At 38.9% G+C, this 25,263-nt stretch overlaps 1 protein-coding gene across 7 annotated transcripts in view; it reads right to left on the bottom strand.

Annotated features, from left to right (window-relative positions):
• LOC137277417 (protein unc-13 homolog B-like) overlaps positions 1 to 25,263 on the bottom strand; it is a 156,871-nt gene that overhangs the window by 55,265 nt on the left and 76,343 nt on the right. For 4 of the 7 annotated variants that reach the window (XM_067809137.1, XM_067809131.1, XM_067809132.1 and 1 more), the window contains exons 6-11: positions 23,350 to 23,429; positions 21,732 to 21,780; positions 18,964 to 19,261; positions 18,656 to 18,673; positions 13,490 to 13,549; positions 8,420 to 8,588 (exon numbers count right to left, since the gene is read on the bottom strand). In XM_067809137.1, the coding sequence (XP_067665238.1) occupies positions 8,420 to 8,588; positions 13,490 to 13,549; positions 18,656 to 18,673; positions 18,964 to 19,261; positions 21,732 to 21,780; positions 23,350 to 23,429 (674 nt within the window). The remainder of the gene's footprint in view (positions 1 to 8,419; positions 8,589 to 13,489; positions 13,550 to 18,655; positions 18,674 to 18,963; positions 19,262 to 21,731; positions 21,781 to 23,349; positions 23,430 to 25,263) is intronic. The other 3 variants (XM_067809134.1, XM_067809135.1, XM_067809136.1) reach the window with 3 other exon arrangements.

The raw sequence follows: 25,263 nt of genomic DNA, 5'->3' as shown, positions 1-25,263 counted from the left end.
GGCAGAAAGATATTGCTTGAGAGTGGGGACAGATATGCACTCCAAATAAGTAAACAATTAAACGGGGAGTCAAAGATCATAGCAGCAGTCAAGTATAATTTAAATAGTCAAATCCTCCACTGTAATAAACAGATGAGAGGTTCAAACCCAACCCTAATATGAACATCTGATTTGTAATGGTAAAGATAATCATATATGATACTGTCATTTCTTATGTTGTGCTTGTTTTTGAGTAAAGAGTTGAGAACCACTAGCCCTGACCACAACAGTTTTATGGTGTGATGTATAACCCTGCTCATCATCAATAAACTGCAGGTGTAGTCCAGCCCTTGTCCCAACACAACAGGGCAACATCTATGCAAAATCTTGGTCAAGCCTATCTCAAAAAGTAAGCAGCATACGGTCACATTCTGTTTCTGGGTCCATCCCAAATCAGTGAGTTTCCTGAAAGAAACCATCTATTGAAATCACATCTCATATATGACATACATGGAGTGTACTGGTACCTGTGGTTTCTGATGACCATTGACTTCATGTTGAAAGCTCTGATTATAAAAGTCACACTCAGGGTCACTATGATGTTCATCTGTTCCTCCAGTGGCACCTTCATCCTCAACATCTTCCAACTCCTGTGACCTGCCATCACCTGTAGACATTGCCTTGTCAGGAGCTAACACAGCTTCTTGTTTTTCACTCCGAATCCGCCACAGTTGCTGAACAAATAATGGTAAGATGTCCAGTAATCTGTGTTCCTCTTTTGTCTTGTGTGTTAAACTTTCACAATGGCTGACTTCCTCAGATGAGTCAGTTTGCATATCTTCATCCTGGTCCTTTAGTGTTTCACAGTTTGACTTGTCATTTTCTGACATGAATTTATCTATTAAACTTCCCATCTTGTTGCTAGGATACCAGTTTGGGTGAAAATTTATAACTTAGTAATTTTCTGATTTCTGTAGTGTTAAACAGTACCTCCAGAACCCACATGCTTTTCCACAGAGCAGGTATTCATAGGTGGTATGTTAATCAGACTTGCAGCGACAGGTGTCTCAGGTGCGTGCTAGCCTCCGTGCAACACTACACAATTCTTTCTCTCATAAACATAGTGCTGTTGAAATGCACACCTGTCTCTGTTAGAAAAAAAAACATGTCAAACTAGTTGTCTAACCCTGAAAAATATTTAGATAAAGTCTGCCCATCTCCAAAGGATCTCACTACAGAGAGATTCTACAAGATTAACTGACACTAGATTAATCAGGCAACAGAATCCAGGTTACATACCGTATATCACAGACGTTTTCACTAAACAATTTTGAATGTTTTTGAGTAGTCATAAACTGTTTATTAAGTTGATGATAAATTCTTAAACACTAAATGTTCTTAGGGTAGGTCTTACATATAAAAGCTTGAGGCAATTACAGGTTGATGGCAAATTCCAAGTGATTGCAACATGTAACTTGACTAACTCAGCCCCTCAATAGGTTCTACATCACATATCCTATATGCATATTCCAAATATCCACAATATTAATTTCAAATACATCTAATGTTGACTCTAAGGTTCTGTTCTCTTGCTTCCAAAAGTGGTGAACACATTAATCTGTGTTGGAGTTCCAAGAATATGCTATGAATACGTAACTAGATATTGCTGTGTTATTCCAATGGTTCTGTAGAAAATTCCACTGGTCATGAATACATCCAGACACATTGCTCTGTCTATCATCTTCTTGTGATGTCATCACCATCTCGCCATGTCATCTCTGTTTTGCCTCACCAAAAGTGTTGTCCACTGTTGTTACATCAAAAGTGTTGTCCAGTGATGTGATGTCAACACAGTTGTCACCTACTGTGTTGTCAACACTGTTTTCTGATGTTGGTACTTCAAAGTGTTGTCCACAGTTGTTACATCAAAAGTGTTGTGTACTGATGTGATGTCAACACTGTCTGTTCTTTGTTAACTGTGTCCTATTTTCTTGCTGTCAGAAAGTATTGTTCTGATCCCTGTTGCGCAGCATTCTACTGTCAGCACTATTGCACAGGGTTCTACTGTCAACACTGTTGTTCAGAGTTCTGTTGTAAAGACTGTTACTCAGGGTTTAGCTGTCAGAACTGTTGCTCAAAGTTCTGTCATCAACACTGTTACTAAGAGTTCTGCTGTCAACACTGTTGTTCAGCTGTCAGAATTGTTGCTCAAGGTTCTGCTGTCAATGCTTTTGCTTACGGTTTTGTTGTCAACACTGTTGCTCAGTGTCCTGTCAATCCTTTTTCCCTTTTTCCTTGTTGTACTGTCAGTGCCATGTCATCAAATGTGTCTCTACCACTGCTATCTTTGTGTGTTCTAGGTCACACAGGTGACAACACAGGTATATTGATTATGACGCTTTGTCCTCTCCAGCTGACATATCCATTATGACACTGAAGGCCTACATGTCCTCAACAGATACCACTTTTCAATCTGTACGTAAAACTTCAACAGTCATCCAACATTCATACAATCAGTGGTGCAAGAGACGGAGTTCTCTCTTATTGATACCCACCTGGGATAGCACAGAAATCGTTACCACTTTTGTATGGCTCTCCAAACAAGGAAACTGAACTCAGTATTTCTGGACAGCTGCTGGCCAACAGCTGGGTTTTAATTATTTTTCATGCCTGATGACTTTATCACATATTATCCAAGCTTCAGCTTACATGCTTGTAGATCAATTCAGTGTTACATCGTCATCTTTATGAATTAAATATAGCTCTCCATACATGAAGTACTCTGCTACATTTTCTGCGTTTGTCACATCTAATTATTGGGGGAGACATATCCAATTATCTATGCATGTTTTATGACAACATTCATTGATTTCTTATCATGACCTTCCTTGTTTTTTATATCCTATTGTGTACACTAGATATCAGGAGACAGGTGTCTCGTCACAACAGTATGAAAGAGTAACCATTTGGAATTACTCAAACATTAATGGGTTACAAGAATGCCTTTGACCAATGTGAAAGACAGAGAGACGAGTGAGTTTTTGTAATATCAAAACTGCAACTGTCGTTGTTGGTTCAACAAACTGGAAACCAGACACACTACAGTGGATGCTGTCTATTACAGACTTCAACAGTCTGGGACCAACTCATTTGTCTGGATTTTAAAGAGTCAGTATCAGACAAATATTTCTGTTACCATAGACACTGCCTCCCTTTGTTAAGAACAAGCAACTACTTGAATAGTTCTCTATTGTGTTTTATTTATGTTCAGTATATTTATACTCAATACTTCAATTGGAAAAAGTCTGTTAACATGGTTTGCTTCTTGATCTGTACATTTCCACATATCACAATACAGTGTTGTCAGGCACGTTTTCCAAATTGTGAACTTGAGGGAGATATCAGAACAGCTCTTCTCTGCAAAGTGCCTATTTTCAAAACTTTAACATGAGTCAACTCAGATGCCTCCTGTTCATCTTCAAGTGAATGTGAAACAGCTAGCAATTGGTCAATAATAACACTTCAAACCGACAGTGAGTTAACTGACATTTGTTAATGTGTGTCTATAAAATTAAAATGAGAACAGAAGTAACAGAGATGTTTATTCAACTGACTGTTATTATAGTCAGCTATGTCTGAGTTACAAAGCTTTGTTCTCATAGCAATTTGATTTTAGTCAACTACATGTGTATGTCTGGGTTACAAAGCTTTGTTCTCATAGCAGTTTGATTTTAGTCAACTACATGTGTATGTCTGGGTTACAAAGCATTGTTCTCATACCAATTTGATTTTAGTCAACTACATGTGTTTGTCTGGGTTACAAAGCATAGTTCTCATAGCAAATTGATTTAGCTTTAATGATAGCTTAATAACAATTTTGCGAGGACTCAGAGTGTAGTCCAGACTGGGGAAAACTGCATTCCACAATCTGGATTTGAACGATTCCCTTGTATTTGTTAAGGTAAAACAAACACAAATGTTATGTTTCTTTATCATAAGCATTCACACCATCTCCTAATGTACTGACAGTATTTACATGGATCATGATTTATGAAACATGAGGAAGGATTGACTACTTGTCCTGATTGACTTATGTTTTGTAAGTTACAAGTCAATGTCTCACAGAGTTCAGGTCAAATCAATGTTCCATACAGTTCAGTTCAAATCAGTGTTCCTTGAGTCCCGATCACGTCAGTGTTCCATACAAGCAAATTGTGCTAGCCAGTTGGGGTAGCTATGCCTGAAAGTTACTAGCCAAAAAATAATTCAGAGGCCGAAATCTAAACGTAGATACTAATTAAGCAAAAGATTACAAAATTTGATGAGAAAAAGATATTTTGGCATGACATGGGTATAATCATTAAGCTGCTAATATGATAAACACATTTTTACAGCCATAATATTGCCTGATTAGAAGTGTATTCTAACTTAACAAGACAGAGAGAGTGACATATTTACAATATGACCCCTTGAAAATTCAGTAACTGTGGAAATTTTCTGGCGCGACTGATTTGTAGTAGCCACTGGCTAGCAGGCTAGTGTCTATTTCGCAGACTCCATTCAAGTCAGACCATGTCAGTGTTCTATACAGACTCAGACCATGTCAGTGTTCCATACAGACACAGAACAAGTCAGTGTTCCATACAGACTCAGACCATGTCAGTGTTCCATACAGACTCAGACCATGTCAGTGTTCCATACAGACTCAGACCATGTCAGTGTTCTATACAGACTCAGACCATGTAAGTGTTCCATACAGACTCAGACCATGTCAGTGTTCTATACAGACTCAGAACAAGTCAGTGTTCCATACAGACTCAGACCATGTCAGTGTTCTACACAGTTCAAACCAAGTCAGTGTTCTATACAGTTCAAACCAAGTCAGTGTTCCATACAGACTCAGACCATGTCAGTGTTCCATACAGACTCAGACCATGTCAGTGTTCTACACAGTTCAAACCAAGTCAGTGTTCTATACAGTTCAAACCAAGTCAGTGTTCCATACAGACTCGGAACAAGTCAGTGTTCCATACAGACTCAGACCATGTCAGTGTTCCATACAGACTCAGACCATGTCAGTGTTCCATACAGACTCAGACCATGTCAGTGTTCTATACAGACTCAGACCATGTCAGTGTTCTATACAGACTCAGACCATGTCAGTGTTCTATACAGACTCAGACCATGTCAGTGTTCTATACAGACTCAGAACAAGTCAGTGTCCCATACAGACTCAAACCATGTCAGTGTTCCATACAGTTCAAACCAAGTCAGTGTTCTATACAGTTCAAACCAAGTCAGTGTTCTATACAGACTCAAACCATGTCAGTGTTCTATACAGTTCAAACCAAGTCAGTGTTCTATACAGTTCAAACCAAGTCAGTGTTCCATACAGTTGTTACAGTGTCTACTTCAGGACAGCCATGTCCAAATATTTCTACAGACCAAAAACTATGTAGCCAGGCTATATGATATTTAGTTATTATTATTCAATCTACAATCTTGATCTATATCACTACCGCAGAGTACATTGTTTTGTCAGCTACCTTGTTCCTCTTTGTCACTTCCATTAATTACTGTAAATGACATTTATGGCCTTTATTGGTCATCCCCCTTGGCTGTGTCTGTCATCACAACAACTGTAGAAGGAAGTACTATTGTTTCTCTAGCTGTCCATTGTTGAATCATTGCTTGTCCATTGTTGTTAAAAACTGTATATATAGGTATGCTCACATCTAGAGGTGAGAAGTGAGATGTGAGTGTGGAGGCCGGCATTCCTTTGTAGGGACGACCGCTCGCAGGATTATGCCGCTCGCAGGAAAGGCCCTGGGGTTGAGCTGGAAGTCCGCTCACCTCATTCATGTATACTTGTTTGTCATGTCTTGTGAAACCAACTAAAGAAGTTTGAACGACTAAACTATGCCTTTGTCTTCATCAACATTTTCATTTGTCTTCGTCAACATGATGTTCATCAAAATCATGAGCTAATTCACCACGAGCCGATGACTACAGGCCCACGTTGACACAGTTCAGACGTCAGTGCTCTATACAGTTCAAACCAAGACAATGTTCCATACAGTTCAGACCACATCAGTGTTTGATACAGTTCAAAAGAAGTCAATGTTCCATACAGTTCAAACCAAGTCAATGTTCCATATAGTTCAGAGCATATGAAGATATATGAAAAACATTTCACACATCGCATATAACCAGCTACTATAATGCTATATAAAGATGGCTGAGTATGCTGTTATCCAATATGACTGCTCAGGCAGACTGAATCAACATTATCATGACAAAAACAAACATCTAGAAATTCTGCAGACATGGATTTCTCTCCAAGCATGCAATCAGCAGGGATGATTATATTGAAAGTTCAGCTTCATATCATTCACAGCATGTTTGAAATGCATGAGAACAAATACAGACAACATAAATGAATCAAAGTACACACAGGGCAAAAGCTGAAATGATTGTTGGTGAACATTACATACACACTAGCTACATACAACTTTTAGCATCCTGATTTCCTTTAACCCTTTGGCTACCTTGTATTCATTAGTTTCAGAAGGAACAGCTATGGTTGGTGAGTTCGTCAATCCAGAAACTTCAATGTCCATGGAAATAATATTACCATGAACACAAGACAGGAAGAAAGTAGGAAAAAAACTCACACAGAAGGAACTGTCATGTCCACAAAAGTGTGCGGTCTGAACTTTAATGTTCACACAAGCGTGATGTCAGACCTATGGTGTTCACACAAGTTAGAGGTCAGGCCTTTTTTTGGCTCAAGGGTGAGCTCAAAACTATAACGATCACACAAATGTGAGATTGGAACTATAATGCTCACAAAAGCACAAAGAAGTAATTTTAATTTCGACACAAGTGGGAGGCAAGAGAAAAACCATAATGTTCACATAGTGCGAAGTCTATAATGTTCAAACAACAACAGGAAGAGACTTGTTCATCCAAGTGGAGGGAAGGAACTTAAAATGCATCAACAAGGGGAGGGGGAAACCGTAAGTAACTGGGAGGTGCCTGTTACAAACACATGTAAAGCCATTCTAACTAATGACAGGAAATCAATACTTTCCTGTAAGGAAATATATTGTTTGAAAGAAGCTGTGTACAGATAGAATTGATTGTCCAACTAGCCACCTGCTAACAGACAACATCAGTGGCTGAAGCCACTACTTGAGATCTTATTGATTCCTCCACGTCCCTTTCCCCATGCAGGGTATTGTCTCCACATAGTTCAGGATAAAAGGAAGACCTAGTTAAATGGCTGTATAAGTATCTTCTAGACATAGCCAGACAACATTCAAAGCAACGAAAATCTTAATTATTGACACATGGCACCAATGCTGAATCAGATGAATCTGTCAGCCATACACACTCCCATTATCTCATGTACCGGTATGTAATTACAACATACAATCAAAGGCACTACATGATATCAACAAGATGGCCCTTTTGTTATAGGTGGCACTAAATCATATTTTGATACAACAATTTTAGTATCAGTCGAGAATATATATTTAGATGTCTAGCTGAAACTTTTGGGAGTTTCATCCCCTGCTAGATACAGAAATACATGTATTTGGTTTTAATTTATGTTTTATTATTACCATTACTGATGTTAATGGCTGCCCCACACCATCCAGTGAAACACTCCACATGTACATCGCTTGTTGTCCTCAACACTCAGTTATACATTATGCTTTGCTGTGACTGCATGACTGCAAAAAGTAACTGTGGCTCACGTATGTGAGACAGAGAAGCTAACTGATGATCAGTGAGGACACATCAGACATTGATGAATACACTTTCCACTTACTGGTGTTATGTTTAGTGAATATAATTGGCTGATTGATAGTTGTGGTATGGATTGATATGAAGGTGACAGAGGCATCTTAAAGAGGTGAACTGATCTCACTGTCAGCCACCCTTAAGTGAGTGAGTATGGTTTTATAATAACCACTTTTATATTCCAGCAATATCATGGTGGCAGACACCAGAAATGGGCTTCACATATGGGAATTGAACCCAGGTCTTTGGCGGAACAAGCGAATGCCTTAACCACTATGCTACCCACATGGCCCCCTACTACCCCAAAAAGGGTGAATACCCTAGTTAATGATTCTATTGTTCTACGCCTATTCTTTATAACTGTGACTAAATCAGCACAACATGTCAAAGGACGCTCAGGTACACTCATGTGCCCAGGCAGAACTCACCCAACCCACATGAATGCATGCATGCAACTGAGACTAGAAGAGCCTGATATGTCAACTGGCTTCACCACACACTCCATCCATATCTCCTCCCTCCCCTGTGTTTGAAACATATTAGAATCGTAAAAAAAAAAGATCCACGAAATGTTGAGGTCCATAAGAGAGTGATAAGAACTGGAGCATGTAAGTTGACCAAGCAGACTAACCTCGGTAAGTTGAGTGATGACTCCATCATAGGCCTTGAGCCACAGAACCTGAGCTGTTGATGGCATTTCTTGACTTGTGTTGTTGTAAGTTCCTTCATAGGAATCATTGCAGTAATCCTGGGTGCTCTGGCGACTGACGTTAGATGATGACACTCGGCTGTTGACAGGGCTGAAAAGACATGTTAGTTCCAAAAAATATGAGCTGCTGCAAAGCCATTTCAACAATGCAGATTATTTTAGGTACAATCAAAACACTAAATTATTGTTGAGGCCATTATAACACAGTAGACTGTTTTAGAGGCCACTACAAAATAGCAGACTGCTGTAAAGGCCATTACAGAATTGCAGACCGTTGTAAAGGCCATCACAAAATAGCAGACTATCGTTGAGGACAATGCAGATCAGTATACAGTTGTAGAGGTCATAACAATATGGTGACTACCACTGTGACTATTACAAGATACCAGTGACAGTTATAGAGGCCATTATAACATACAGAAGGCTAATGTACAGCTCATAACAACATAATGTGAGCAAGGTAAGAGTAATAATGCTACGACACCTGTCAACTACAAGCTACACAAACACTGGCTTGTGACACTGGCCATATCAATCTGCAAGTAAATAATTTCTGACGGTTGTTTTTGAAAACATGCATTACTGACCACAGTCCACAATCACAGCAGTAACTGCAGGCACTTTTCAGTCCATTCCAAACTGTGGCTACCACAAATTTTCCGTACATATTTCTTGAACCTCAGTGCAAGCAACTGGGGCCAAATGGAGACCAAACAATTTTCTAGTGCTATTACAATGACCTTTTAACACAATAATGTACAGATATGTGTGTAATTATAAGGACTAATGGCACCAAGTTCCGGTCTCTGTACCAGGATGCTTATTGTAACTGTATTTACTTGGAATTACATAATCTTTCATACTCCATGTCAAGACTTCAGTTAGTAGCACTGTGTCTCTATGTTTGACTGTTGTATATTACACTCACTGTATCACTGAAATACTTCTATGTGTAACATTGTGTATCTTAGTATGTTTGATTATATTTTGTCTTGCTTTTTATTTCATGTTCAGCAATATTCTTGCTAAATGATGGTAGTTCTGACTCAGTGAGTGAGTGAGTTTAGTTTTACATGGCACTCTGCAATATTCCCGCTATATGGTGGCAGATTGTAAATAATCGAGTCTGGACAAGACAGTCCAGTGATCAACATCATAAGCACTGATCTACACAATTTGGATATGATGACATGTTGTCAGCATAGTCAGCAAGTCTGACCACCTGATCCTGTTAGTCACCCCCTTATGACAAGAATGGGTTACTGAAAAAAATTACATTTTGTCACATTTCTACACATTTTCACAACATCTCTGCTCAGTTTCCCAATATACTCAAACATATACTACATGTTCACAAATTTGTGGGTTTTTTTTAACTATTGTTGATGACAATTTAGACTTGCCATTTAATATCCATACTTGAAAATATAGCCAGACACAAGCACCGCTAAAATGACATCGAGAAGGTTATGTAGATGTTTCAGTTCTACGCCAGTTCAGGCGAATGGTAAATGTAAAACGTAAAAAGGTGTTTCCACCAAGTTTACAGTTACAAAATGTCAACCCTGGCAATAAGTGTAAACATTACTAACATCAGCTTGAACTCTACTGTGTATTTCCATGCAGTCTTTGTCCAGCAACAAGCGAAATGTCACCAGCAGATCAGCTGTGTACTTAAGTACCACACTGATGGGGGCAATTACACATGAATAACACTAATGACTACAAGAGCTGCAAATGGCACATTGTATTTGTGTAGCAGTAGTTGCACAACATGTCTTTCAGAAGATCATGCATCAATGCATTTTGTTGAACAAGTCAGGCTATTATAGAGAAAACTGTTAAAAACAGAATGTTCAAACAATAAGAGTGAGGTTCATAAAATATTTATCATCTATAAAGCTCTGACCAGAACAGGGAATAATCATGACCACACCAGGTTATGCACAAATAAGTGAGTGAGTGAGTGAGTGAATGGGTATGAGTGAGTGAGGGTATGAGTGACTGTGTGGTAAGAGTGAGTGGGTCAGTGGGTATGAGTGAGTGGGTATGTGGGTAAGTGTGAGTGGACAAGTGTGTATGAGTGAATGGGTAAGTGGGTATGAGTGAGCGAGTGGGTATAAGTTAGTGAGTAGAAAAGTGGGTATCAGCAAGTAGATGGGTATGAGTGCAAAAGTGAGTGGGAAAGTGATCGGGTATGAGTGAGTGAGGGTAAGTGGGTATGTGGGTATGTGGGTATGTGTGAGTGGGTAAGTGAGTATGAAAGAGTGGGTAAGTGGGTACAGGTGAGTGGGTAAGTGGGTAAGAGTAAGTGGATAAGTGGGTATAGTGAGCGAGTAAGTGGGTAAGTGGGCATGAGTGAGTGGGTCAGTGGGTATGAGTGAGCGAGTGGGTATAAGTTAGTGAGTAAAAAAGTGGGTATGAGCAAATAGATGGATATGAGTGCAAAAGTGAGTGGGTAAGTGATCGGGTATGAGTGAGAGGGTAAGTGGATACGAGTGAGAGGGTAAGTGGGTATGAGTGAGAGGGTAAGTGGGTTTGAGTGAGAGGGTAAGTGGGTATGTGTGAGTGGGTATGTGGGAAAGTGTGAGTGGACAAGAGTGTATGAGTGAATGGGTAAGTGGGTATGAGTGAGTGGGTATGTGGGAGTGGGTATGTGGATGAGAGTGAGTGGGTAAGTGGGAATGTGTGAGTGGGTATGAGTGAGTGGGTATGTGGGTAAGAGTGAGTGGGTATGTGTGAGTAGGTAAGTGGGTATGAGCCAGTGGGTATGAGGGTATGTGTGAGTGGGTAAGTGGGTCTGTGTGAGTGGGTAGGAGGGTATGACTGAGTGGGTAAGAGAGAGTGGGTAAGTGGGTATATGGGTATGTGTGAGTGGGTATGTGAATGGGAGTGAGTGGGTAAGTGGGTAAGAGTGAGTGGGCAAGTGGGTATGTGGGTATGACTGAGTGGGTAAGTGGCTATGAATGGGTGGGTATGAGAGAGCAAGTGGGTATGAGTGAGTGTGAGTGAGTGTGTGAGGTTCCTTTTCACTCCTTGTTGCAAAAAATCATACATTCACATGCAAACTTGTGGTTACTTCAGGCGATAGGCAGCCAAAGTAATGTTAATATTGCCTAATTAATACTGTCAACTGTATAACACAAACACAGCCAAACAAGGAATACAACACATATCTGCACACAGTATATATATACATAGTGTCTGTATCCAATACAAACATACATGCATGAAAACATACAATCAATATCAATATGAAGGCATACAAGTATACGTATATAGTCAGTGTATAGTGACAATACTGAAATGCATCACAATACAGTGTGTATTGAAATGCATCACAATACAGACAGTATGTATTGAAATGTATCACAATACATTCAGTGTGTATTGAAATTATCACCATAGAGTCAGTGTGTATTGAAATTATCACAACATAGTCGGTGTGTATTGAAATTATCCCAATACATTCAGTGTGTATTGAAATTATCACAACATAGTCAGTGTGTATTGAAATTATCCCAATACATTCACAATCAAACAATCACAATCTAATCTGCCTTTACTCATCTCTTTTACACATCCATAAAGAAGCATTCTAGACTGCAGGGTAAGTGAATCTTTGTTGAAGCAAGGCTAAGAATACTCATCAATGCAAAATGATGAAGGACTACTGTCTCCTCAGAGATGCTGAGGCAGTCTGTAACTATCATCTCTGTCATGCTGTTAACTATGATTGCGTTCCTTTTGTATAACATCCAAAGTTCAACCTCCCTTCCAGCAACTACCTGACTGCTGTACTGTCAGTACTTGATGTATCACTGATGTTACAGACCAAACATCCCCCAAGCTACAACTATCTGCACCTCATATACAGCTGTAGGCTTGTGTCATACCATTGTAAGAACTACAACAATAGTGTCTGTATACAAAGCAGGGTGTACAAGGTCTTTACTGCATTTTGCGACTTCTATATAAACTGGTATATCTGGCTTGGGATATTTTTTATCAAGGGCATCACATTCTTATAATAGCTAATTCAGACATATTACACACCTAAATGTATTCTGTAACTTCAACAACCAATAAATGTTGGGTGTCATGCATAAAAACCATGATCCCTGGGCTTGATTCACCCACACTAGGTATTGGACCCGACATAAGTATGCTAAAACCTTGGATGTCACATGCTCACTGTAATCCTTGGCCTCAGTAACTGTGGTATAATCCTTTCAGCCCGTCATACCATAATTCTTGCCCCTCCCCACCTATAATCCTCAGTCTTCACTACTGCGTCATCCTTGGTACTCCCCCCACGTCTAATGCCTTACTTTCATAGTATACTGAAGTCTAACACTTTACTTTCATAGTATACTGAAGTCTAAAGCTTTACTTTCATAGTATACTGAAGTCTAAAGCTTTACTTTCATAGTATACTGAAGTCTAACGCCGGACTTTCATACAAAGCTGAATTCTAGGGCCTGAGTGTGATACAAAGCTAAAGTGTAGGGCCTGAGTGTGATACAAAGCTAAAGTGTAGGGCCTGAGTGTGATACAAAGCTAAAATCTAGGGCCTGAGTGTGATACAAAGCTGAACTCTAGGTCCTGAGTGTGATACAAAGCTGAAGTCTAGGTCCTGAGTGTGATACAAAGCTAAAGTGTAGGGCCTGAGTGTGATACAAAGCTAAAGTCTAGGTCCTGAGTGTGATACAAAGCTGAAGTCTAGGGCTTAAGTGTGATACAAAGCTGAAGTCTAGGGCCTGAGTGTGATACAAAGCTGAAGTGTAGGGCCTGAGTGTGATACAAAGCTGAAGTCTAGGGCCTGAGTGTGATACAAAACTGAAGTCTAGGGCCTGAGTGTGACACAAAGCTGAAGTCTAGGGCCTGAGTGTGACACAAAGCTGAAGTCTAGGGCCTGAGTGTGATACAAAGCTGAAGTCTAGTGCCTGAGTGTGATACAAAGCTGAAAGCTGAAGTGTGACCTATACTGACCTATAGTCCTGGGTGCTCTGACGACTCATGTTCATGGAAGAGTTACGACTCATGGCTGGGCTGAAATAGAAGTGTGTCTGTAAAGACTTGGTGACCTGTCACAAATGTCATCATAGAAGTATAAGACTTGACCACTAGGTGGGAGACAACACAAACTCCCCAAAAAGCTCCCATTTTAGTTGGCAGTCTGGGGAAAAGGGGCCTGTTGATTGCCAACATCACTGGAAAAAATACCAAAAGAGAACCACACAACTTCTACTTTCAAAATGTAAAGGTAATATGAAATGTTTAAGAGGCATTCTAGAAGTTTTAAGTAAAAGGAATGACAAGTCTTTGAGGATGATCCACTTCGTTATCATACATTCCTGACATTTCAGTATAAATATTTACACTGTTTGCCCATGCCTGAAAACAGTATATTGTATATTAAAGATTATGATCATCCATAAAGACTTGTTATTCGAAAGGTAGTATGTACACAATATTTCAAATGGCAAGCTTCAATACACAAACTATGTCTACATAAAGTGCACAAAGATAAAAGCTATATAATATATGGAAACTTTTTTCAGACAACAAAAACCCTTGCTTGATTCTGGTCTTGACATTTCAAAAGTTTATTCAATACAGCATCCATTTACATGTCTCCCTCAGGAGTGACCATGTGTCAACTTTGAACAGTATTATATTAATATCTTTTAAACAAATCTTCTACTGAGAAGAAGTTTCCCCTCCTGTGACTGTTGTTTAGTCTCTGGCTGTGAATTCTGAACCCAACACTAACCCATGTGTGGTTACAAATAACTGAAACAGGTGAGTTTGCTTAAAGACAATGTAAATTCTCATGTGACAAATGTAGGAACCTAGCTTGCTGAAACTTTTGTGATACCCACTTAATTGTCCCAAATGTTCTTAACTCACTCACAAGATACACATAGTGTATAGTGACTTCTTCACAATCCAGCCATGTACTTTATAAAAATGTTCCATGGCAAATGCAAGAGACCAAGACGCTATCTCAGCACCATAGTGACTCTAAATTCCCATACCATAACTTAGGCTTAACATCGTTTTTATGCAAAATAAGAATATTTTGTGCAATAGCACACAGGTTCATAGTGGCCAGAATCTATCCGGGTTGATCAGCTCTGACCATGGTGCGTCTACACAAGTTACTGATCATGGATGGGTCTCTAGTCATACCTGAAACCCAATCCATATTTAATGATCTAGGTCTGCCGATCCATAATAGACGATCATGTTTACAGATACGATGATCTGGTGTACAGATCTGATGATCTGGTCTATAAATCCATAACTGATAATCATGTCTAGAGATCCACAATTGATGACCTCATCTACAGATCCACAATTGATGGTCTTTTCAATAGATGCAATGATCAGGTCTACACATCTGTAATTGATGATCAGGTCTACAGATCCATAATTGATGGTCTGGTCTATAGATCCATGATTTATGATCAGATCTACAGATCCACAACTGATGATCAGGTCTACAGATCCACAATGGACGTCTGGTCTATAGAACCAAAGATCTGACGTACAAATCCATAATTGCTGATCTGATCTATGAAACCAACCTTAGCTAATATAAAATGAAAAACAGTCTGAAACATTTATTTAAGTTAATTTATGCATCTGCTTTTGAAAATAAACTGCAATATGATGATTAAGCAAATATGGTGGCATTTTTTTTCAGCCAGTGAATATTCAAGTGGAAATACTGTGGGCCAATATCATTAGCTTGAATCTGCTATTACTTCATGCATAACATATGAGCTGAGTTAATGTATTCTGTTCACTAGATGATATCTATTTACATTATAGTGTCTCAGTGTCAAAATGTAATTACATGCAGTCATTTAATAAATATCGACAAAACCATAACTGATGATCAGATCTAAAAATCCATAATTAATGATCTGGTCTTTAGATCTGATGATCTGGTCTACAGATCGATAACTGATGATCAGGTCTACAGATTCATGATTGATAACCAGGTCTACAGATCCATAATTGATGGTCTGGTTTTCAGATCCATGACTAATCATCAGGTGTACAGATCAAATGATCTGGTCTATAGATCCATAATGGATGATCTGATCTGTGAAACCAACCTTTAGATAATATAATACCAAAACAGTTTGAAACATGTATTGAAGTTAATTTATGCATCTGCTTTTGAAAAATACACTGCAGCATGATGATTATGCAAATATGGTGGCATTTTTTTCAGCCAGTGAATATTCAAGTGGAAATATTGTGGGCCAATATCAGTAGCTGGAATCTGCTATTACTTCATGCATAATGTATGAGCTGAGTTGATGTATTCAGTTTGCTAGATGATATCTATTTTCATTATGGTGTCTCTGTGCCAAAATGTAATTACAGGTAGTCATTTAATAAATATCGACAAAACAGAGCAACGTGAAGAACTAAACATTTCTAAAGGTGAGAAAATTTTGGATGTGAACTTCTGTATTTTGAACTGATGAAGGAGTAAGATTATACTCTGAAACATCATGTCCATCATAATAAGAAAGTTGACATCTATAAATTCTTGTCTTTATGTGTATCACTTCTAAATGCCATTCTAAGACTCTTGTACCATCAGGAACATCAACAACAGTGTATGGATCGATGGGAGAGATACCGTCAGAAACATCAACTACAGTGTATGTACCAATGGGTGAGATACCATCAGTAACACCAAGCATAGTGTATGGATCGATGGGAGATATACCATCAGTAACACCAAGCATAGTGTATGGATCAATGGGTGAGATACCATCAGTAACACCAACCACAGTGTATGGATCAATGGGAGAGATACCATCAGTAACACCAACCACAGTGTATGGATCAATGGGAGAGATAGCATCAGTAACACCAACCAAAGTGTATGGATCAGTGGGAGAGATACCATCAGTAACACCAACCACAGTGTATGGATCAGTGGGAGATATACCATCAGTAACACCAACCACAGTGTATGGATCGATGGGAGATATACCATCAGTAACATCAACCACTGTGTATGGATCAATGGGAGAGATACCATCAGTAACACCAACCACAGTGTATGGATCAATGGGAGAGATAGCATCAGTAACACCAACCACAGTGTATGGATCAATGGGAGAGATAGCATCAGTAACACCAACCACAGTGTATGGATCGATGGGAGATATACCATCAGTAACACCAAGCATAGTGTATGGATCAATGGGAGAGATAGCATCAGTAACACCAACCACAGTGTATGGATCAATGGGAGAGATAGCATCAGGAACATCAACTACAGTGTATGGTCCGGTGGGCAAGATATCATAAGGGACACCAACCAAAGTGTATGGATCGATGGGTGAGATACCATCAGTAACACCAACTCCAGTGTATGGTCCAATGGGCAAGATACCATCAGGATCTCAGTGCATGGACTTATGAGACAGATACAATCAAGGCAGTTCTTAACAGGAATGAAAACATGAGCAAGCAATCTGCAATCACTCAGTTACTCCTGCCCGTCTATAATAGATAGTGGATTTTTCCCACTAGTGACTGACAGCATTTGCACCAATCATCACAATTGTTACAGAGCCTTTCATCAATTGTAGTCAACTTTACTGGGGACCAACTCGATTCCAGAATTTCCCCACTGTGTGAGAACAGGAGACAGAACCTCAAGTTCCTCCCAAATATTCCACAGGGGTGTGCCCGTGAAGAGCTTGGAAGACTCAACAACTTCCCCATGTTTACTTCAAGATGTAGATGCAAATCTAAGAGATACCAGATTAAGCAGATACCACCTACCATTTACCCATTACTTCTCAAAGCAGGTAAAATGGCACTCACAAAGAAGTTCTAGTACCTTGAAAAGGTACATTTTTCATCCCCAGAAGGATCCTAGTTATATCAATTCATTAATTGATTTAACATTTGAATATCATTTGCATTATGATTGTGATTATATTTTTATAAAAAAATATACTACAATAAAGCACAGAAGATAAAAAGCATGCATAAGGAAAATACTAATAACTTAAATAAAGTGGAAACGATAGCCTTTGAATTTTTCCTGAGGAAAATAATCCAAGAGGAGATTCCAGATCTTTGTATTACTTGTCAGAATTTCAAAATGAATGAAAATCATGTAAAGACGAACACAAAGTTGTACATCTGAGACATGTCAGTCAGTGAGATGAAAGGTGACCTTTAACTAACGGTACTGAGAAGACTATTGATCAATAAAAAACATCTATTGATGAGGAAGACGAATACAGTGACTACCTACTGGATACCGAAGTGATCACACCTGTAAGGTGTGTTGTAAACTGTGTACTCTACTTATGCTGTGATAAGAGTTTATGAAAAGGTGCAGTTTCAATGCAATCAGATCCTTGTGCTAGTTGCCATTACATTTGCATACAGATCGGAGGATATACACTCACATGACCTTTCATCTGATCTGAGATCCAACATCAAGACTGAAAGTGGCAGTTACTATGTAACCCTTTAAGGTTAAGATAGGGACTGTGATTAAGTAAAATCTCATTGATATTTGCTTTAACAATCACAAAAACAATGCAAGAGAGGAGACTTCACACAACCTGTAGGAAGTACAATCTGGGCCCTAATCAGACATTACAGAATCTCCTGTTATTCAGGTTTAAAATTTTGAATCAACAACTTTGCCAATATTTTCAAAGTATAGTATGGAATGGATGTCCACAAGGACTTTGAAACTAATGCTGAAAGCTAATGTTGATTTCATTCGAAGGGCAAAGTTCAGGAAAGATCACAATGGAATGTCCTCAGATCTTTTGTCGTGGTAGCTACTTCTATGATATGATTTTAATGACACTGAATAAATGTGCAAAGCCAAAATAAAACAGTCTTTTCTGACATAATAAAAAGAAAAACTTATCAAAGAATCAAATTCAATTTTTTTGTAAGAAAGTTGTTAAACTGTCATATCTAGAGCACAATTGGATTGTTAACAAGTTTTCACAGAAATATGTCTGAATCTAAGGCCTCTGTGATCCCAAGTTAGATTTGGCAGGTAAAACATGCACTGCTCATCATGCACTTGTACTATGTAAACACACTACAGGCAGATCTACTGAACTGTGTCAAACAGCTCACCTTGCAGGGCTCATCATACTGAAACAGTGGCAGGTAGAAAACTCATCTCACATCTCACAAAACAATGTCAGGTAACTCCAATAAGCTGTCACACAAAACAAACACTGTCCAACAACTGCAAACATTTCTCACAATCACAAGACTGATGTAACAGGGTCTACACTGTGAAAAGTGCTTTGTTGAACATCTTGACAAAAACTACATCAAAAAGTGTCAAAGGATGGAGCAATCACGACAAATTCTTACTGTACAGGTTAGTAATGATCCTATTACAATTAAAAAATATTACCTGTCAAAAGAAAGCTCACCTGTCATTAATGAAAGATTGAGGCCGACTGTTGGGTCGACTATTGTAGTATAAGGGTTCTGAGTCAGTGTCACTGCGACCCGGCTGGTACAGGCTGCCATCTTGGTAGTAGTCTGGCTCTCGTTCAAACCCTCTGTCAAATGAGCGGTCGAATGAGTCGAAGCGCGGGTAGTCACGGTCCTCCCGCAACCTGTAGGGATGGTCTGGGTGGCTTCGGTATTGGTGTGCAGATGTGTTGTGCTGGTGTTGTAGGGGGAAGTTGACATCACTGGTGTAGTCACTGTCTTCAGACATGCCAGCTGAAACAGATTTGATGACAATAGTAATGACAGCTGCATTTCAGGTTTAATATGTAAATGACAAGAATAGATGGTTAAATCATGGTTGTATCTCATAGACAGCCTATATGATGTTTCACCGGTCAAATATCTGGATGTGAATCCTAATGTGTCAACTTGATGTTGCATGAAAGTTCTCCAAGATGTAATCATTGAATATGTACCACTATTATGAAACCAGATGATAGGAAATGGTGCCAGAAAAAAACTGAGAGACATAATCAAGGATAATCAAGGAATTCAAACCTATAATAATAAATTCCTGGATACAACTGTGCTCAGCAGCTTGTTCACCTTTGTTCAGTCCAACACAGGAATGATATAAGTGTGTTTCCTTAAATACTCTAGACATTAGAGGTAGCAAATAATTGTACACATACCCATATATCTTTGTTCACATGTCACTGATCACATGTCATAGGTGTTGTGATACACTTAGTAACATAGATCACATGTGACAGTCTGCATGTCACAGACTTCACTTCACAGATGACATGTCATGGACCTCACTTCACTGGTCCCACATCACAGACGCTCACTTCACAGGTCACATGTCACAGACCTCATCTCACAGGCCACATGTAATGGACCTCACTTCACAGATCACATGTTACAGACACTAACTTCAGCAGTCACACGTGACAGACCTCATCTCACAGGTCACAGACCTCACTTCAGTGGTGTCATGTCACAGACCTCATGGGCCAAAAGTCAGAGGCCTAACTTCACAGGTCACATGATACATACCTCACCTCCCATGTCACATACATCACTTCAGCAATCACATGTCACAGACCTCTCATCAGAGGTCACATGTCACAAGTGACAGTCTGCATAATACAGACCTCACTTCACAGGTCACAGACCTCATCTTACAGGTCACATTCTGCAAGTCACAGACCTCACTGTCACATGTGACAGACCTCCCCTCACAGGTCACATGTCACAGTCTGCATGTCACAGACCTCACTTTCAAGTCATGTCACAATCTGCATGTCACAGACCACGAATCTAAATTCCACAAATACAAGAGGAGAACATGTACCAGCATGGCAACCTGAAATTAGGTGATGCAGAAACACTGACATGATGACAGCCTAGATGCCACAACCAGCTGGAGATAGTTGGCCATATGCTGGAGAGCAATCACAACACCCGCCATCACTGGCTGCATCCTGTCTACTCATCTTCCTTGCTGCTGATTCTTTAACCTCAAGGAAAGTATGCACATGTCTGCAGTGCCAGACACTCCTCTCCATCATGGAGGCGGAAAGGTTGACAACAAACCACATGCCAAGACTGAAAAATGTGCTATGGCTGTCTCCAAATTGTCTTAAACACAGTCTCCCAATAGATTTGCTTGTTGAGTCTGTATGGTAATGAATGTGTGGAATTAATAACAAGAGTTTGTTAATGTGTATGTTGCCATGATGGCCACTGGGCCAGGAGAGAAGTGAAGCTGACAGCACTATATTGACCTGTCAAACCACATATAATGGTGATCCATGAGGCTGCTTGTATATGTCCTGCCCACCAACAGGTACTCATCGGTCACTTGATACAATAATATACCACAGAAAAGCATGGCTACAAGGCACTGGCTTATAACACAGCGCATCTCCTCAACTGAGTCACCTCACATGTGCGTCATTCTCTCTAGTGTGCCACTAGTCACATGTGCCACTCAAAAATAGCCACATGTGTGTCATTCTCTCAGCTGTGTCACTAGTCACATGTGTCACTCAAAAATAGCTACATGTGTGGCAGTCTCTCAGCTGTGTCACTACTAGTGTGTGTGTGTGTGTGTGTGTGTGTGTGTATGTCAATGAACACAACACATATCTGTGTCATTTTCTCAGCTGTCACAACCCGTATGACACTTATCACTAGCAATATGTGTGTCATTTTGTCAATTTGTCACTTTCAATAATCACCCTCACGCTCAACTGTCTCCAACTAGGGGCTAATTGTGTTTTCTTCATCAGTAGATCAGACAATAGACTTCACAGTTAAACATATCTGACATTCACATCCATGAATCAGCCATATGTATCTATTTCTCTAAGGATGTAAAAAGACAGATTCATATATAAAGAAGGTATTCCTTAACTTATTCAGAGCAATTGTACATAGATACATATGCATACTGTCCATTTTCAAGGGAAATTTGAATCTTTCAAAAAGAAACAAAACTAGTTCTCATAACTAAAGTGTACAATGTAACATATGTTGTATTTGGGATTACACTTTCTTAGTAAAGTATAGATTGTAATTCCTTTAAGTCGAGTCCCATCTGGGATTCGTAGAATATTTGGGATGGGTAGAATATTTGTTCTGGCTTTCTACTGATGGAGGAAAGTGGTATAGATCACATTGGACTACTACATAAGCTTCTGTCTACAGATGTAATATCTAATCTTACTGAACTTACACTGAGAATAGGATGGTGGCCGTCGTGGTTGTTCTTGTAAAGCAAGCATCTGTTGATAAAATAACAACAAATCTAAATTGCTGAGACAAAATCGATTAAGTCACAGATATATATCACAACAGAAAGGGAGGAGAAATTATCAATAGTGCCTAACACAATGAAGATCCTTTGGCCGGGAACATGTGTATGTAATGTGTCACACCTGAATGCACCATCAGGAGAAGCTATCTTGTAAGAACATGACGGCAGAGGGTTCAGGTGGAATATTCTTCAGGTGTTCAACTGTGAGACACTGTTACTGCTGACAAAACCATGCATAAATAATTCACATTCCCAATTTCCTCAAAGGACATAATTTACATTTCCTAAGATCTCAACACTAATCAGGGTGTGAGTAACAATGAGCCCAAGCACCAATGACTCTCTACTGGTTTATATCTGTGTCTGTATAACACTGCACTCAGCAGGTTCGGTCTATATCAAGGGGGTCTGTAAATAATTGACACTGGACCAGACAATTTGGTTTTAGACAATGTGAGCATTCATCTATGCAACTATAAGACAATGACATGTATGAAGTCACAGCATCTGATTATTCAGTACGATGACTGTCTCTTACAAGTATGAGATGCTGAATGCCAATATAGCTCTAATCTGCGTGTGATGATCTGCTGGTGATACGAAGCATATAATGTATGATTTAAAAAACAAAGATATGGCAATATTTAAATAAGTAATGTCAACTGTTAAAAAAAGTGATGAATAAATGGATACAGATTTGGGTTGAGAGCAGTACATAAGAAAAAACTGGCTGGCAAATACAGGTGAGTGACAAGCACTGTTCACAGGTATATACAAAGGCAGCTGACAGTTGGTTCGAAATATAGGTGAGTGGGGAATACAGATGGCAGGTGAATACAGGTGAGTGAGGAGTACAAATTGGAGGTAAGTGTAGGTGAGTGGGGAATACAGATGGCAGGTTAATACAGGTGTGTGTGGAATATCCATAGCTGGTGAATACAGGTGAACAGGGAATACAAATGGGAGGTAAGTATAGGTGAGTGGGAAATACACATGGCTGGTGAATATACGTGAGTGGGAAATACAAATGGGAGGTAAATATAAGTGAGAGGGGAATACAGATGTCTGGTGAATAAAGGTGCATGTGGAATACCAATAGCTAGTGAATACAGGTGAGTGGAAAATACAAATAGGAGGTTAGTATACATGAGCGGGGAATACAGAGAATACAGGTGAGTGGGGAATACAGATGGAGGGTAAATATAAACAAGTGACAAGTACTGATAGCAGGGAATTCAACCGAGTTCAAATTCAGAGGGTTGCTGAATACAGGTGAGTGGGGAATGTATAAAAGTGTGACAAATACAGGTAAGTGGGACAACAGGTGCATTGGGAATATGAATATGGAATGGAAGAAGGAGTACAGGTAAGTACAAAGAAAGACAGGTGAGTGGGAATACAGGTGAAGCATTCAAGTGGAGCAGGCAAACCGATCTGATCAGCAAGCAGTGCATGAAATCAATTGGTCAGTTAGAGATTTTAGGTGGGTGGGATTCAACAAGGAACACTGGCTATGCTGGACACATGCGAGAAGTACCTCTTGGTTCATTGTGTTGAGGACTAAGAGCTTGTTTTGCAACTCAGCGGCCTCTGCCTCAGGCAGATCTGCAACAACATCTGAAGTCAGTCAAAGTACAAGGATATGTTAGTGATTGCCCTTATGAAGTCTCACACATACATCAGTACTACAGGACCTGACGCTCACCCTGACAAGTGACTTTAATTTGAAGGATAGGTTAAAAACTGTGCTGCAACAGCACTGGAGTTAACCTTACAAATGACTGTTGCTCCAATAGGTATTACTAATGTGTATCAAATTCAAAACTAAATGGCACAGTGTAAAACATTCTTATAGAATAATCTATCAAGCCTACAGTTTCTGTAAATGTCACTGAAAAGCACAATATGTTTCAAAAACAAGGCAGACCCCTAGGGAACTGTGCAAATGAGTTTCCTCTTGTGATAAGAAATTACTTCAAATAACAACACTGATTTTCAAAGAAAAACTTCAAAGAAAAGAAGCATGATTAGATTTGCATCAGTTGTGGAAAGCTTACATCCTCTGTTGTATACAGCTAGTTAAAATTTACTGTGATATACAGCAAGTTTACATTTTCTGAAGCATACAGCAAGTATACATTTACTGAAGCATACAGCAAGTTTACAGGCACTGAAGTATACAGCAAGTTTACAGGCACTGAAGTATAGAGCAAGTTTAGATTTACTGAAGTATACAGCAAGTTTACAGGCACTGAAGTATACAGCAAGTTTACAGGCACTGAAGTATAGAGCAAGTTTAGATTTACTGAAGTATACAGCAAGTTTACAGGCACTGAAGTATACAGCAAGTTTATATTTAGCAAGTTTACATTTACTGAAGTATACAGCAAGTTTATATTTAGCAAGTTTACATTTACTGAAGTATACAGCAAGTTTACATTTACTGAAGTATACAGCTAGTTTACAGGCACTGAAGTATACAGCAAGTTTAGATTTACTGAAGTATACAGCAAGTTTACATTTACTGAAGTATACAGCAAGTTTACATTTACTGAAGTATACAGCAAGTTTACATTTACTGTTGTATACATCAAGTTTACATTTTTTTAAGTACACAGCAAGTTTACATTTACTGAAGTATACAGATAGTTTGTATTTATTGAAGTATACAGATAGTTTATGTTTACTGAAATATACAGATAGTTTATGTTTACTGAAGTATACAGCTAGTTTATATTTACTGAAGTATACAACAAGTTTATATGCACTGACGTATACAGCTAGTTTGTATTTATTGAGGTATACAGCTAGTTTATATTTAGCAAGTTCACATTTACTAAAGTATACAGGTAGCTTGTATTTATTGAAGTATACAGCAAGTTTACATTTACTGTTGTATACATCAAGTTTACATTTATTGAAGTACACAGCAAGTTTACATTTACTGAAGTATATAGATAGTTTGTATTTATTGAAGTATACAGATAGTTTATGTTTACTGACATATACAGCAAGTTTACATTTACTGAAGTATACAGCAAGTTTATATTTACTGAAGTATACAGATAGTTTGTATTTATTGAAGTACACAGCTAGTTTATATTTACTGAAGTATACAGCTATAGTTTGTATTTATTGAAGTATACGGCAAGTTTACATGCACTGAAGTATACAACTAGTTTACATTTACTGCAGTATACAGCTTGATTCCATCTCTGAAAATGCCGACTGACTACCCGGCATATCAAGATGAGCTAATGATGACACAGTTGCATTTTTCCAAATCCTTCCACATGAACAAAGGTTTCATCTATCACTGACTTATGATCATTTTATGAGTGATTCATTCAGTATTCAGCTGATTTCAACACACTGAAAATCTAAATCCTCCTGTCTTGAATCTTTCTAAATGATCGTTGCACACCTTAATGTGCGAACAATGACATAACAG

The sequence above is a fragment of the Haliotis asinina genome, chromosome 3 (assembly GCF_037392515.1).
Source record: "Haliotis asinina isolate JCU_RB_2024 chromosome 3, JCU_Hal_asi_v2, whole genome shotgun sequence".
Taxonomy (NCBI): Eukaryota; Metazoa; Mollusca; class Gastropoda; order Lepetellida; family Haliotidae; genus Haliotis; species Haliotis asinina.
Note: the sequence above shows the minus strand (reverse complement) of the source record. Positions and strands in the feature narration are given on the sequence as shown.